The sequence below is a fragment of the Nomascus leucogenys genome, chromosome 8 (assembly GCF_006542625.1).
Source record: "Nomascus leucogenys isolate Asia chromosome 8, Asia_NLE_v1, whole genome shotgun sequence".
Lineage (NCBI taxonomy): Eukaryota > Metazoa > Chordata > Mammalia > Primates > Hylobatidae > Nomascus > Nomascus leucogenys.
Genome location: NC_044388.1, coordinates 81,287,143 through 81,303,326, shown reverse-complemented (window position 1 = coordinate 81,303,326; position 16,184 = coordinate 81,287,143). Strand labels below are relative to the sequence as shown.

General features: G+C 51.3%; 1 protein-coding gene across 2 annotated transcripts; it reads right to left on the bottom strand.

Moving 5' to 3' along the window:
* Window positions 1–200: 200 nt before the first annotated feature.
* NOL6 (nucleolar protein 6) lies at window positions 201–12,715 on the bottom strand. Of its 2 annotated transcripts, XM_030817577.1 has the most exons (26): window positions 12,548–12,715; window positions 10,954–11,160; window positions 10,752–10,868; window positions 8,737–8,916; window positions 8,238–8,406; window positions 7,946–8,080; window positions 7,697–7,860; window positions 7,490–7,610; window positions 7,246–7,304; window positions 7,062–7,163; window positions 6,771–6,886; window positions 6,432–6,609; window positions 6,141–6,263; window positions 5,861–6,009; window positions 5,659–5,734; window positions 5,316–5,456; window positions 5,055–5,172; window positions 4,815–4,969; window positions 4,478–4,641; window positions 3,957–4,109; window positions 3,629–3,726; window positions 2,791–2,915; window positions 2,584–2,673; window positions 2,010–2,204; window positions 1,795–1,896; window positions 201–1,575 (listed from the first exon to the last, which is right to left on the bottom strand). In XM_030817577.1, exons 1-26 carry the CDS (start codon window positions 12,599–12,601, stop codon window positions 1,426–1,428), a joined length of 3,441 nt encoding a protein of 1,146 aa, XP_030673437.1. In that variant the 5' UTR covers window positions 12,602–12,715; the 3' UTR covers window positions 201–1,425. The 2 variants fall into 2 exon arrangements, with proteins under 2 accessions (XP_030673437.1, XP_030673438.1); XM_030817578.1 differs by lacking the exon at window positions 8,737–8,916 and having other exon boundaries at window positions 12,548–12,679.
* Window positions 12,716–16,184: the final 3,469 nt, after the last annotated feature.

The following is a 16,184-nucleotide window of genomic DNA, read 5'->3' as shown; positions in this document are numbered from 1 at the left end:
GTTCACAAATGGATTCCCTTTACTCTGCAATCTTCCAGTGGGCTTCTCTGCCCTCCATCTGCCTGTGCTGGATGGCCCACTGTAATAGGTGCTAGGAAGGACATGAAGAAGTCTATGTTCAAACGTGTTCCTTGCCCTCAAGGAGTTTACATACAGGAAACCAGGTTAAAATTATGTGAAAGGGGCAGACAGGCCAGGAATACGGGGGAAATTAAGCAATTTAACTTTTTATTTAAAAGAGATGGGGTCTTGCTGTTGCCCAGATTGGTCTAGAACTCCTGAGCTCAAGTGATTCTCCTGACTCCCTAAGTGTTGGGATTACAAGCATGAGCCACCACACCCAGCTGCAATTTAATTTTAAATCAGAGTTCAAAACAATAGAATTTATGCCACTGTGTGTGCCTGCCAAGAAAACTGAACAGACAGTAACTGCTCTAATAGTTCAGAGGAGGGAAAGATCACCTCAGGCTGGGGGCGAGGGATGGGCTTAAGGAGGGGCACTATTTGAGCTGAGTCTGGAAAAATAGCCAGAATTACAGGAAGCGGAGAGGCTGCCAGAAAGGGGGTGTAGACCAGACTGAAAGGAGGCAGCATTCTCCTCCTTGGGCCCTGGGAGCTCCTGGGGAGCAAGACTTGAGTCTCCCCCATCTCTGCAACCCCACTGCAGGTACATAGTAGTGGCAGTTTGTGACATGAATGGGCAAACAGCCAGGGCAGATACAGCTAACGGGTAGCCCCCAGTGCGTTTTGCACCTCTCCAAGATTGGGTGACTACCAGTCCCCCGACTCCTTCACCTACCCAATCCTTTCCTGTCCTCGGTTCTTTTCCACTGTCTCCACCCTGGGAAGTGGCATCAACACAGGAGGGCATTGTGCTCCTTCAATGTGGTCTATTCATACACATATAGCCCCTTTCCACTGCTCAGTGTCGGTGATGTGACTCTTAGAAGGGCCACATTTTCTCTGGGTTCCATCTAAAGGCCTGACGCTGCAGTGAAGGGCATGCTAAGTCTAGGCACAGGTCCTGGCAGTAGGAAGGAGACAGAGCCTCTCCCAGGCACACATCCCCTTCTCTGTTTCTGGAAGAAGACTAAGAAAGGAGTGGGAAATCACGGGGAGGTCCAGGCCCAGGGCTAATAGGTGGATGGATCTCCTGGGTTCAGTTCCTTCTCTGAGCCGGCTCCCACTCCTCTTCTGGGATGGTCAGGCCCAGGAGACTACACGGGCCACCATGCCCCTGCCCCAATGCTGGAGCATCAGAGAGAAAGTTGGGGCTGGGTTTTGTTGGAGATGATTCAGCGTGTTCAGCCAGCAGGCCCTCCATGGAGGATTCATGTCCAAGGAGGGTGGAGGTCATCCTACTGACATCTTGCTCTAGAGGTCCAATGTCCTGCTGTCCATCTACAGCTTGCTCCAGGGCTGGGATCACACAGTCCACCTCTCACTTCGGGCCTCCACAGTCTGCACCAGGCCTTCACCCAGCACAGCAAAGTCCTCCAGGATTGCTTCTACATTGGGCACCATTACCAGCTCCCCACCTCGAGACATCACCATGCACCCCTTTGTGCTGGAGGCCTGGGGAAATCAGAGAAGAGATGTGGGTTGAGTGTCACAATGGCACACCTAGAGACACCAAGCTGGGTACAGAGTGGGGGTGGTGGGGATAGAAGCACAAGCCCATATACTCCGCACCTGACATGGGTTTGCCCATAGGACAGTCTACACACAGACATGCATGCCCACACGGAACCACATGCACACACTCAGGAACACAGCTGTCACCAGCCAGCACACCTTGAAGGGCTGGGGCTGGAAGCTGGTGGGCTTCCAGAGGACACCAATCACCTCTCCACCATGCTGGTCATAGAAGAAAAGGGCCAGATCCCCAAAGGCCTCCTAGAAAGGGACAGAACAGAGAAGATTATAGGCAGGCATTTAAGAGCTCCTCCACAGCCTCGGCTTCACCTGGAAGTCCCCTCCCCAGGGTCATTCAGCTGTTTAGGACCAACCCTGAGCTGCGTCAGATAGAGCTGAGGAGGATCATAGCCCAGCACGGGCATCAGGGATGAGGGCCCTGGCTGGCTGAGCAGGCCCCGGCAGAAGGAGGCAGCTGGCGAGTCCACAGCCTGGCGGTGCCGCGGGATATGGCGAGGAGACAGGCGAATCAGCACATCGTAAATGTCCAAGGGTGGCCGGAACACTGTCTAAGGAAGGGGAGAAGGAGGGGTCAGCAGGACCCCCTTGACTGAGGAACTGGACCACAAACCTCTCCACACGCCCACCTTGGTTTCCTCCTTCCCTTTCATCTGACCACCCACTATGGGCCCACCTGCCCATTTGAAGACTGAAACACCGAGACCCACAGAGGAAGCAGCTGTTGCACAGCCCGGCAGGAGGAGCACAGGCTAGAAACAGGAGACCCAGATGGAACCCAGGTTCCCCAGGCACCACAGCAGCTTCAACACCTCCTCCGTTCAGTCTCACCTAACAAGGGGACCTGGTCTCCTGTGAGATCCCTGAATGCTGAACTTCCAAAGACAGAATCCCCAGAGGCCCTGGAGTCACTGCTGGTCAGAAGCTTACCCTGATGTCCCCAGGTCCCTGGGGATCCATGAGCTGCTTCTCTAACATGGGCAGGGCTTTAGCTGCCAGGACCACAAGCTGCTGCAGGATCTGCGGGGTACAGACACATCAGACTGGAACTGACAGTGGGTCTCTCCCAGGTCAGGCTGGGCCTGCTTTTTCCTTGGGAAGAAAACCACACATTACGGGGCAGGTATGGGGTTGAACCTGGGCTGAGGGTCCATCCTGTGTCCACACAGAGTTTTTGCGGTCTTGGGGGGTAACAATGACCATGACGGGGAGCTGTGCCCGAGCTGCCAGGAAGCCACTGCGGATCTCCACCTGCTCCTCCACTGGAGACAAGAGTCCTGGGTCAGCCTGCCCCTCCCTGTAAGACACCCTCTACTCCCCCAGGCCCTCCTACGGTGCCCCCAACAGCTGCTCATCACAGGCATTTTTCAACGCTCCCCCCCACCAAGTGGCAAAGGTGACGAAAGGGACATCGCATTTGCCTCAACTGGGTGGGGCATGAATCTCCCAACCTCAGCCCAGAGGCAGAATTTTCCACTGCTTGGCACCCCCAGTCTGGTTTTCCGGGCCTGCACAAGCTGAGTCTTGCCCCTGGCCCCCTCCCACCATGGGCTTCCACACACCTGGGGAATTAGGAATCTGACACCCTGCTCTCTGCAGAGACCGAGCGCCTCATGTTACAACCAGAAATCACCATTCCCACCCCCCACCAAGAGGTCTGAGTATCTATGCTACACTTCCTAGCTCCGTGCCCTAATACTTCTTACCTGGTATTCAGGATGCCCCTTCTATTCTCCTCTTCCTTCCACAGCCCCCCGCCAGGTAGCTTGCTTACCACCCTATCATTCTGTCTCTGACAATTAAGAGCAAACCATGTCATAATGGTCAGGCTGTTCACCTGGACCTCTTCTTCATGTCAGGCTTAGACATCTGGGGCTGGGGAGGCACAGAGAAAACCTAACACTGCCAGGGAAACCCTTGCCTACAATCCATAAAGGGCTGTTCTTCCAGCAGTCTGACCCGTTCTACCACTTACCAGTGAGCTCATTATTGAGGTTGACAATGAGGGGGTTGTTCTTCCAATCGAAAGTTGATACCAAGAAAAGGAATCGAAGGAAGCCAACCTGGGGGGAACTAAAGGGCTGGAGTAAGCAAAGAATCCAGGGCCCAGCCACATATCCCCAGGCTTCCCTCAGGCTATGGAGCTCAGACCCCCTGGTGTGGACTGGCAGGGCAGGGCATCTTAGAACCCCTTCTACCACTTGCTCAACCACCCATTCCCATGTAGACTTAGGGTGCAGCACGAAGGATGATAGCTGGCCGCAAGGGAACTTCTCAGCTAGGGAAAAAGTGGTGGGAATCACCTCGGAGGGGTGAAGGGCTCAGGGTGCAGGAAAAGGGCAGCGGCCACCAGATCCAGGCTCTCATCAGTGAAACCCTCACCAAGAAGCTGGGCACGCACCCACCGCTTGGCCAGACGTGCCACACCAGAGAAGGCTGGGTGCTGCTGCTGCAGTCTGGGGAGAGAAGGGGAGTGTCAGTGAGACTCAGGGCCCCACCACCACTGTTCATCCAGCCCCTACCCAAGGCCAGTGATAATAGGTTACATGTATAATCTCATATTCTCTTCACGAATGCACCAAGAAGTTGACCCTAGTGTTATTTCCATTTTACAGATGAGAAATATAGGGACCAAGGAGGAAAATCTGACCATAGGGTCACAGTCAGTAAGTGGCAGAGCCAGGATTCCAGAACTTGCCTGACTCCAGAACTCATACCCCTAACTATGATACCATCTGGCCCCCAGAGAGGCAGGTGGCTAGGCGAGGAGAATGGAGGCAGGAGGGGTCCTACAGACAGGGAGAAGCTGTGTCAGTGGCCTTACCCGTGCAGGGCACTGGTGAGCAGCGGCAACTGCTTTGTGTCTCTCTCAAGGCAGAGGGAGGCAGGTGTGTCCCTCAGCGAGATCATCCCCTCTGGGCTCTGCACCTCCTTCAGGATCTGGGGCTCCCGCTGATAGGCCACGCGAATCCGAAACACAAATCCATCCTGTTGGAAGAAGGTACGGAAAGAGAAGGATGTGCCAGCCCAGGACCCCAGGAGTACTCTGTGGCCTACAGCCCTATTCCCCAGCGAGGTACCCACAGGGGTGTCTTCTTCCACGCCCTGACATCCCTGGTGCCCCCCCTCCCTGGGGACATATCTGCCTGCACCAGCCGAACCTTAAGGACATCCGTGTGCGTGGCAGTGGCACGGCACTGCAGACCATGCTGTTGTGTCAACAGCTCTGCCAGGCGCAGCTGGAAGGCAGCTCGGACCCGCTGCACGGCCTCAGCGTCCTGTGGCCACTGGCCACTGCCCTCCAGGTGACAAACCACTGAGAAAGAAGAAGAGTCAGAGGTCTCATACTGTGGCCTGGAGCTGGAACTATCCCTCCCACTCCCTCCCAAGGGCCCTCTTACCGGTCATGGGCTCCACGTAGGCCGGACAGGGCTTATCGAGCCGGGGCAGCAGTGAGGACCGCTCCCGCAGAGGCTCATAGAAGGAGGAGGCTGGATGGACTGGAGTTGGTGGGAACACCTGTGGAAGAAGAGGGGCTGAGGAAGGGGCCTGGGACTGGGAGGGAGTGCCCAGAGTCAGGAGTTGGAAGCAGGGAATACTGGGTGACTGGAGCAGAGGTGGGGCCGCTAAGCAGAAAGGTCACCTGCGCCGTTGCACCTCACCTCTGTGTAGCGCAGCACTGGGTGAGCTCCCTGAACAGCAGACACGGTCAGTGGGAGACCCTCCAGCCCCCACAGTAGGCGACTGAGGTCGTCGTAGCAACGTACTGCCACTGCCAGGGCCTCCTCGCCTGTGCTGGAGGTCTGAGAGGGAGAAGACGGTCAGGAGGCTGGACCCTACAGAAGGCCAGCTTCACCTGGATTCTGCCCCAGCTCAGGCTGCAGCAGAGCCAGCACCGCCGCCTGCTGGACATGCCAGGAAGTGCAAGCTGGCTGAGGCGGAGAGGACTCTCTCCCCACAGATTGATTACTCTACAATCACTAGCCTTGACCCCAAGACACTTACCTCTTTCAGGCCTTGGATAAGTGCATCCAGGGGGCCCCCCACATAGTGGACACAGGTTTCTGGGATGTCAGCATGGCTGAAAAAGAGGCAGAGACACAGTGAGAAAATTTGGGGCTATGTTCTCGCTCAACTGCCTGGGTCAGACCCCTGTAAAGACTCCCCAGCCCACACTGACTCCTGGAATCCAGATGCCAACACTCACAGTGCCAAGAGGTGGGTGACCACCTGGTGGGGAATAAGGCGCTTCTGGGACATAGAAGCTGCCTCCCAGACCACAGCTTCCCGAATGGCTCCGTCCTGGAAACGCCGAAGCTCCGAGCGGGATCCCCAGAACTGGCGGAATTTAGCAGCCTGAGGAGGCAAGGGTGGTAGTAGAGCTGGGGAAGGAAGGGCTCTGTGGACCCTCCCCGACAAGCTTCAGTCCAGGTGGCACGAGGATGAGCCGCCCCATTCCTTCCAGTGTGCATGCTGGGTTCCCTCACCTCAGGCTGGTCTGCCTCTGGACCCAGCTCAAGGACGCTGGTCAGTCCCTCAGGCCGGAGAAGGAGTCCCAGGGTCAGGGTCCCAGAGTCTTTGTGCTTTGGTGGATCTTGGCTGATGTCCCACTGCAGGATTTCAAAAGGCTGAGCTCAGTCCTCCAATCCTCCAGCCTGGCCTAGAAACCTACTTTCTAGCTAGCTAGAAACGCCTAGCTGGAGGAATGGTATGTCCTTTGTGTCTCTTGGGACCCTGGATCCAGCCCAACTCAGACCCAAACTCCCCAAACACCTCACCTCTGGGACTGGGGGTCGAGAGTGAGCCAGCAGGTTTAGCCGAGTCCCCAGGCCCTGCTCCAGGATGGTGGTCAGGGGGCCCAAAGCAGCTGAGACATAGTCCCCACCATTGTCCTGCAGCTCTGGCCAGAGCTTCAGCCGGTGGCACGCTGCCTGCAGGCGACTCAGTGGACGGAGACTGGTGGGGTACAGAGGGCCAAAGAGGGGTAATCAGGTTGCTGGCCCCTAGTACCACCTCCTCCCTGAATGAACTGAGCACCTGTCTGAAGACCTTTGCCCCACAACTGTAGCCCCAAAGAGACAGGACCCGCCAACATACCCTGTCACCCCTAAACTCACTGCAGGACATGGTCGAAAGCCCGGATCATGGGTTTGGGAGTCATCAACAGCAGCTGGAACCCGTCGTCAGCCCTGCTGTCCAGCAACATCATAGATAGCCGTGCTTCATGCTGCACCTGGAGCCACAGAAGGGACCATCCCTGTGCCCTTCATTGATCCAAGGGCTTAGACCAGGAGACATGCCCTAAACTTAGCTCTTTGAAGAGGAGTTTCTGGGGTTCTGGTACTTGCAAAAGGGACAGAGTCTGGGCTGAGACATCAGGGGAACACAGATTGGGGGCCCATTGGTACCTGGTGGTAAGTAGAGGCAGTGACATCAGCACAGAGGTTGAGACGGCCTGAGGAGTCCAGGAAGACAACGGAGAAGGCCTGGTGGAAGTCAGCCAGGGCAGGCTTGGGGGGTGTAGAGAGAAGGTCAGGATTGGCACCTTACTTGCAGGCCTCCTGGCATAGACCTGGCCCTTCCCCAACTCACCAAAGAGGGATCTGAGCTGAGACATAAACTGATCCCGTTGACTGTCAGGTCTGTAGTGGCTGAAGTGAACCACGAGTATATTAGAAGGTATCCTCTTCTGGGGACCCAGCCCTAATGACACCCTCCCTCAGCCGATTCAGTTTGCTCATCTGTCTGATGGCAAAACACCAAAAGACCCCTACTGGGATGAGAGGATTCCCAGGAGGAGTGGAGCCCCTGGCCTTTCCCCACCTAGTTGCCTCACCCAGAAACTGCAAGACGCTTCTCAGGACCTGGTAGCCACTCATGGTGGTATGGATCTTGCGTGTAGACACCAGGAAGACAACCAGCATGGAGACAATGAACCCAGTAAACCCACCCTGGCCCTGAAAGAGACAGGGAGAGGCCTGAGGTCAGAGCCTGCCCATCACACAGGCGCTCAGGTAGGGAGGCTGGGCCACCCCCAACTCACCTTGTCCAGCTCCCGCTGCCGCAGCCAGACCTTCAGAAGTGCCACGCCATCCTTCAGACCCTGGGCTGAACCCAGAATGGTTGACAGGAGCTGCAAATGGGACTCAAGAACTGTATCTTGCAGGATCCATGTGTTATAGTGGGGGGTAGGAGGCTCTGGGCTACCTGTGGGATGAAAAGGGAAGCCATGAGAGGAAAAGTCCCCACACCTCTTCCCTCCATCTCCACCTCAACACCAGGACCTGCTCACCATCCCCTGCAGGACTCTGCCCTCGGTACCAGGCAGAGCGCACATTGTTCTTGGTTGGCAGCAAGCGGCACGGGCGGAAGAAGTCAGGTGGAGGGCACGGATGCAGACGTACAGTGACCAGGCGCTCATCCTTTCCTGGCAGAGACAGCAGGTGCCGAGACTCTGCAGGAGCCCTTGGAGCCAGAGGGCTCCCCATCCTGTCCCCCCATACTTGAGGCCTCTGTGCTTCTGTGCCTCCTCTTCCAGATTTACCACCCCATGCTATGCCCTCAGCCCAATGTGTGCCTCTCACCACGTGGCCGCAGCAACAGTGAGGGTTTCAGGTGGCAGCCATTTGTGTAGGAGAAGCAAACACTGCCAAAGAGGGGGTCCTGGGCCAGGTGGTGAGCCAAGTGGGCCAGGTAGAGGGCACGCTTGCGGAAGTAGCGCTGGTTCAGCCCGTCCTTGTCCTGTAGGATTTCCTGGAGGGGCCAGGGGAGAAGAGAAGGCCAGGCACATAAGTGGGCCAAGGTGAAGCCAAGGTGAGAGAGCCAGGGCTCCTCTGCTGACAGAAGTGCCTAAGCCACGGTTAGCAACACTATGCCCAGTTCTCATATGAGGCGGGCAAAGCTCCAAAAGGACAGCAACTGGCCAGAGCGATCTAAGCTGCCTTCAGGATGCTTGCAATGGTCTGCTCTTCTGATTTAGAATTCTGACTTCAATCCCCTGGCAAGCGGCAGATAAGAAAGAGGGATCCAGGATTTGTAGGTAGTCAGGTCGTGGGCCTCTATCCCCTAAACCCTGGACCTTACCCTGGGCATGGTCAGTGCCACATCCACATTGATGTCTGGCCGGATGCAGGTGCCCAGAAGGTAGCTGCCCACAACAGTAACCTGGGCTGGGGGCAGGAAGCGGAAACAGCCCTTCACTGCATAGGGCACTTGGTGGAGGGGCACTCGAACCCCAGCTGGGAGCCATGCCTGGTCAGTGAGCTGTGGGAGCAGAGACAGGGACACATACTCATTCAACTGCCTTCCTCACATGTACCCTTTATGTCTAGAAGACATTTTAACACATCGATATGTTTGAAACCAAACTCCCAATCTTCCCATAACTATGTCTTCCTTGCTAAGACAACTCCATATGAGTTGCTCAAGCCAAAACCACTTAAATCACCTTAACTTAGCTCTGTTAAGAATATCCATTTTACGAGCCAGGCGCAGTGGCTCACGCCTGTAATCCCAGCACTTTGGGAGGCCGAGGTGGGCTGATTACGAGGTCAGGAGATCGAGACCATCCTGGCTAACACGGCGAAACCCCGTCTCTACTAAAAATACAAAAAAAAATTAGCCGGGCGTGGTGGCGGGCGCCTGTAGTCCCAGCTGCTGGGGAGGCTGAGGCAGGAGAATGGCGTGAACCCGGGAGGTGGAGCGTGCAGTGAGCCGAGATCGCGCCACTGCACTACAGCCTCGGTGACAGAGCAAGACTCCATCTCAAAAATACAAAAAATACCAAAAAAATTACCCATTTTACTACCAAAATGTATTCAGAAATGGATCACTTCTCTGAAAACTTTTTTAAAACAGAGAGAGGAAAAAAATTTAAAAAAAAAAAAGGAAACGGATCACTTCTCTACTCTCCTCCCTAGTTTGAGGAGCCACCATTTCTCAGTGCCTAGACTAGTTCCTAACTGGTCTCTCTAATCGCATCATTGTCCCTCTCCATTCTACTTTTGACACAACAGCCAGAGTAAATTTTTCTAAAACTAAACTTTTTAAGGCTGGAAAAGTGAACTTTTTAGGCTGGGCGTGGTGGCTCACACCTGTAATCCCAGCACTTTGAAAGGCTGAGGTGAGCAGATTACCTGACGTCAGGAGTTCAAGACTAGCCTAGCCAACATGGTGAAACCCCCTCTCTACTAAAAATACAAAAAAAATTAGCCAGGTGTGGTAACCCCAGCTACTCGGGAGGCTGAGGCAGGAGAATCGCTTGAACCTGAGAGGTGGAGGCTGCAGTGAACTGAGATCACGCCATTGCACTCCAGCGCCATTGTCCTCTAGTCTGGAGGACAAGAGCAAGACTTCGTCTCAAAAAAAAAAAAAAAAGTGAACTTTTAAAAGTTAGAGGGCATCACTGCTCTGCAAAATAAAACCCAGCAGTGGCTCCCCATCTCACCCACAGCAACAGCCAAAGTCCTTATTTCGGGACACAATGCCCTGCATGATATGCTACTTTTCCCCATCACCTTTCTGAACTCATCTCCTTCTATCTTCCTCATTCATTCCGAGGAATGTAACTGGAACATTCCTGCCTTTGTGCCTTTGTACTGGCTGTTCCCCCTTCCTGGAATGCTTTTATTCCCTTAGATATCTATATAGCTGACTCACCTACTTCAAGTCTTTACACAAATGTCACTTCAATAAGGCCTACTTTGTGAACACCCCCTTTAAACTTGTAAACCACTCCCATCCTCTAATACTCCCAATCCCTTTACATTGCTTGTCCTACTTTTTCCTTTTTCCAGTATTTAACACATTCTAACATTGCCATAGAGTTTACCTGTCATGCTTATCTATTAACTATAACCTCGACATTAGAGCATAGGCTATTGTTTACTGATATATCCTAAGAACACAAATACTGCAAGGCATGCAAGTACTTGCTGAATGAATACACAAATGACCACGCTCCCAGCTAAGCTTCCTTGCTGTGAGAATGAGCTCCCTGTACCCCAACCCTTAAAAAGAGTAACAGCAAGGCCCCTGTTTGATACACCCCCACTGGAGGTCTCTCTTGGGCTTCCCAGTTCCCCAGGCCACTTGCTTACTTCTGTCTCAGAGACTGAGGACACCCTCACGACCCGCTGGTTGACCTCCCGTAGGAAGGCATCAATCCGATCCTTCTTCTTCTCTGACAGCCTTACTTCCTTTAGTAGCTCCTCTACCTGTAAGAGAGGGTAGAAGACAGTCCATCAGCCTCAGGGTCCCAGGTACACCCCTTGAACAAAAGCCGCAGACACTCAACAGTACCTGTAAACGAAGCAAGCTGGAGTGGAACAAGATCTCAGTCTCCCGAAGGCAATTAAGTTCCTCATTGGTAGGCTCCTTGTACAATTCTGCCCTGCTGAGCTTCACTGGCTGCAGGAGGCCCTTCGCTGGAGGTTGAGCCAATGTACGCTTCCTGGAGGATGCCTTCTTCCCCTCTTTGCCTGTGCCTTCCAGGGCTAGTTCCATCACCTGTGGCCAGTGAGGGAGAAGCCATTGTGAGGTAATAGGTATCTAGTATCTGCCGCCTAAAGTGCCACCATGATAGGTTGTAGGTAAAAGCTTCACCTGCTCCGCCCCTCTTTTGAATAGGAGTCAGATTTTGTAAAACTCAGGAGAATCATTACTTGGAGGAACATCACTGAGTGCTGAGCCGAAAATTCCTTGAGTTAAGAGTTCTCGTGTCTACCTGACACCACAAGCATGGAGCTCTGTTTGGAACTGGTAGGGATAGAAGCTGACTGGGCCCAGGCTGGACACGGTGGCTGACGCCTGTAATCCCAGCAGTTTGGGAGGTGGAGCTGGGTGGATCAGCTGAAGTCAGGAGTTCGAAATCAGCCTGGCCAACATGGGGAAACCCTGTCTCTATTAAAAATACAAAAATTAGCCGGGTGTGGTGGCACATGCCTGTAATCTCAGCTACTTGGGAGACTGAGGCAGGAAAATCACTTGAACCCAGGAGGCAGAGGCTGAAGTGAGCCGAGATCGTGCCATTGCATTCTAGCCTGGGCAACAGAGCAAGACTGTTTCAAAAAAAAAAAAAAAAGAAGAAGAAGAAGCTGACTGAGCCCTGCCCTAAGTAATGCCCAGGCCCCTTGTATTTTCAGGAAGTTTCCTCTTCTGCTGATATAGGCCTGGGACTTCTCAAATGTCTTTTCCATTCTCGCTCCAACCAAATCCTGCCAGGTTCCACCTCCTCTAGGAAGCCCTGACTGCCTCAGTATATACTAAGTACTCACTGATGGAAGGAGCTAGAACCGACTGCACCCCAGAGGATACATTTAGCAAGTCATTAAATCCTCAAAATAATTCTTGAAGACACTTGAAGTCCCACTATTCACTCGAGGTTCCACAACTGGTACACCCGTACTATGAGTAGGCTTCAAAGGCAAGCGTGCAGGATCCCAAACCTTTTCCCCTACAGCCGTGGGCCCATCCCCTCCACGATCCCTCTTATCCCAGAGAGCCTTACTGGAGCGCTCCAGGAGAGGCACCGTATGCCCTCCGCTACAGTGGGGAGCACAGAACTGGACACAAATTCTGTGGAGGGAGGGAGACCCCGCTTATCGTCAAGGAGGACCAAGTAAAGGAAACGACCCAAGTGTGGGTCTCTTCACCTTTCAGGTGCAGAGCTCCGGAAGGGAGCAGAGGCTCTACTGGCTTCACTGCTTCTAACCAAATACTGCCAGGTTCCATTTCCCCTAGCAAGCCCTGTCTCAGTGCCACAGGCTGGAAACATCCTCCAGAATGGGCCGCCGGCATGGGTTTCACCGGCAAGCTGTCAGGCCACGCCATCTCGGGCCCTGCAGCCAAGGCAGCGCACATTGAGCCTCTGTTCCTCCCCGATGGCTCAACCCACCTCTGGCTCTCCAGTCGCTCCGCGAAGCTGCTCTCCAGCTGGCGCCGGCCCCATCACTCGGGGTCCAGCACTCTCCTGCACTTCAGATTCTAGCCGGGTCTATACGGTATAGCTTCCCACGTGGGCGGAAATGCCTAACTCCAGGCCCAAGTCCAGCCCACCCCAATTCCTCAGGACTCCACCCACTCCAGAGCTATTGGATTATCCCTCAACTACTCGCTTGCTATTGGTCGGACAGTCTCAAGTCCCGCCCATTAGGGGAGGGGCCAAACGGGTTTCTCTGATTTACGGCCTCTTCGCGACGCTGGAACGGAAGCCTGCCGACAGTTAGGCCGTTACTTTCTTTTCCTCACTTCCTTCGCGTGGGTGCATAACGGGAAGGGCGGAGCGAGTTTGGCCCTTTTGGTCAGGTTGTTTGTTTACAACAGTTATTCCTCCCTTTTTCTTTATTTGCTACACCTTATCAGTTAACAAACCTTGTCAGTTCTACCTCCAAAACATACCTTGAATTTATTCATTTTTTTGTGTCTTCACTGCCAGGTTTAGCCCGTCACATCATCTTGTTCCCGAATTATTATTATGGCTTTTCTCCAGTTTTTAATTATTACTTAGCTTATTACGATTTCAAGTAATTTAGTTATTTTTATTTTTATTTATTTATTTATTTTTGGCGTAGTCTCGCTCTGTCGCCCAGGCTGGAGTGCAGTGGCACGATCTCAGCTCCCTGCAGCCTCCGTCTCCCAGGCTCAAGCGATTCTCATGCCTCAGCCTCCTGAGGAGCTGGGATTACAGGCAGGTGCCGTCACACCTGGCTAATTTTTGTATTTTCACTAGAGATGGGGTTTCCTCATGTTGCCTAGGCTGGTCTCAAACTCCTGACCTCCAGTGACCTGCCCACCTTGGCCTCCCGAAATGCTGGGATTACAGGCTTGAGCCACTGCGCCCGGCCTATTTTTAAAATATTAAAAATTTAAAACAAATGTTGCAAGAATAATATAATGAATGCCCATATACTCTTCACCTAGATTCACTTAGTGTTACTATTTTGCCAAGTTTATCTTTACCTGTGTATTTACATATTATTTTGCAAAACCATTTGAAAACCAATCACACATCTCCCTAAATACTTTGGTGTGTATCTACTAAGATCAAGGACTACCTCTTATATAAGCACAGCCTAATTATGAAATTAAGGAAATTTAATCGTGATTCAATACTAGTATACAAATTCCATCTTTAAATTTTGTCACTTATTCCAGTAATAACCGTTACATGTTTCATTTTATTTTCTAATGCAGGATCATCTAAACTCAACTATTACTATATATATACATATATATACACACATATATATACATATATATACACACATATATATACATATATGTATATATATACACATATACGTATACATATATGTATATATATACATATATGTATATTGTATGTATATATACACATATGCATGTATATATACGTATATATACTATATATGTATACGTATATACATATATACATGTATATACGTATACATATATAGTATATATGTATATACATATACATATGCATACATATATAGTATATATGTATACATGCATACATATATAGTATATATAGTACATATATAGTACATATATATGTATGCATGTATACATATATCTATATATGTATACATACGTATATGTATATATGTATACATACGTATATGTATATATGTATACATACGTATATGTATATATGTATACATACGTATATGTATATATGTATACATACGTATACGTATATATGTGTATATACGTATACATATGTATATATATGTATACATATGTATACATATGTGTGTATATATATATATATATATTTTTTTTTTTAAGAGAGAGAGAGTGTCCCTCTGTTGCCCAGGCTAGAGTGCAGTGGGTCGATCTCAGCTTACTGCAACCTCCACCTCCTGGTTCAATTGATTCTTGTGCCTCGGCTTCCCAAGTAGCTGGGATTACAGGCATGCGCCAACACACCAGGCCAATTTTGGTATTTTTAGTAGAGACAGAGTTTCACCATGTTGGCCAGGCTGGTCTCGAACTCTGGCCTCAAGTGATCTGCCCTCCTCAGTCTCCCAAAATGCTGGGATTACAGGGGTGAGCCACCGTGCCCAGTCTAAAAATTTGTATTGAAGTACAATATACATAAGGAAAAATTTACATATCCCAAGTGTAAAGCTTGAATACTAACAAACCAAACATACTCATGTAGTCAGCTCCCAGAAAATAAGCAGAACATTTCCTGCACCTTCAGAATCTCCCCTCATGCTGCCCTCTCGTAACTCCCTGCCCCCAACATTAATCACTATTCTGACTTCAAACAGTGCAGGTCAGTTTATGCAATAGCTTTTTTTATTTTTTATTATTTATTTATTTATTTATTTATTTATTTATTTATTTATTTATTTTTGGGACAGAGTCTCACTCTGTCGCGCAGGCCAGAGTGCAGTAGCACAATCTCGGCTCACTGCAAGCTCCGCCTCCCAGGTTCAAGTGATTCTCCTGCCTCAGCCTGCCAAGTAGCTGGGACTACAGGCGCCCGCCACCACGCCCGGCTAATTTTTTGTATTTTTTAGTAGAGACGGGGTTTCACCGTGTTAGCCAGGATGGTCTTGATCTCCTGACCTCATGATCCACCTGCCTCGGCCTCCCAAAGTGCTGGGATTACAAGCGTGAGCCACCGCACCCGGCTATGCAATAGCTTTTTAAGGAAGTTTCACAAGAGTGGTGTGTCCATTTTCAATTCATTTTCCTCACAGCTGCCAGAATTAGTTTTCTAAAATAGAAATTATATCATGTCACTTCCTTTTAAAAACTCATCAGTGTCTTCCAATTGTACTTAAAACTAAATACAAACTTCAACTTCCATAAAGTCATGATCAATATGGCCCTTCACTTGCTATTCCATCTTTCTTTTCTTTTTTTTTTTTTTTTTTTTTTTTTGAGACAGAGTCTTGCTCTGTCGCCCAGGCTGGAGTGCAGTGGTGCAATCTCAGATCACTGCAACCTCCGCCTCCCAGATTCAAGTGATTCTCTTGCCTCAGCCTCCCGAGTAAAGTAGCTGGGACTACAGGCGCGTGCCACCACACCCGGCTAATCTTTGTATTTTTAGTAAAGACGAGGTTTCACCATGTTGGCTAGGCTGGTCTCAAACTCCTGACCTCAAGTGATCAGCTCACCTCAGCCTCCAAAACTGCTGGGATTACAGGGAGGAGCCACCTTGCCCGGCTATTCCGTCTTTTTTGTGGGAGAAGAGGGGCAAGTTCTCGCTCTGTCGCCTGGGGTGGAATACAGTGGTGGAATCACACCTCAGCCTCCTCAGTAATTGAGACTACACACGCGCACCACCATGCCTGGCCAATTTCTGTATCTTTGTGTAGACTTTCGCCATGTTGCCCAGGCTGGTTTCAAACTCCTGAGCGCAAGGAATCTGCCGGCCACGGCCTTCGAAAGTGCTGGGATTACAGGCATCGGCCACTGCCTGGCCCCCATCATTTTTCTTGCTACTCCACCCCTGGTTCCCTGAGCTCCAGCAACATCAGCCTTTTTTCCGTTCCTTGGTTGTATTAAGTTCTTTCCTAACTCTGGGACTTCACCCA

Bases quoted from the DNA above. Each gene is read 5' to 3' on its own strand.
- NOL6 (XM_030817577.1), bottom strand. From the start codon at position 12,601: ATGGGGCCGGCGCCAGCTGGAGAGCAGCTTCGCGGAGCGACTGGAGAG. The intron at 6,887-7,061 runs GTACCAATGGGC...CTGTGGCTCCAG, and splicing joins CTGCCTCTACTTACCACCAG to GTGCAGCATGAAGCACGGCT. The intron at 5,173-5,315 runs GTGAGGTGCAAC...CTTCTTCCACAG, and splicing joins CAGTGCTGCGCTACACAGAG to GTGTTCCCACCAACTCCAGT.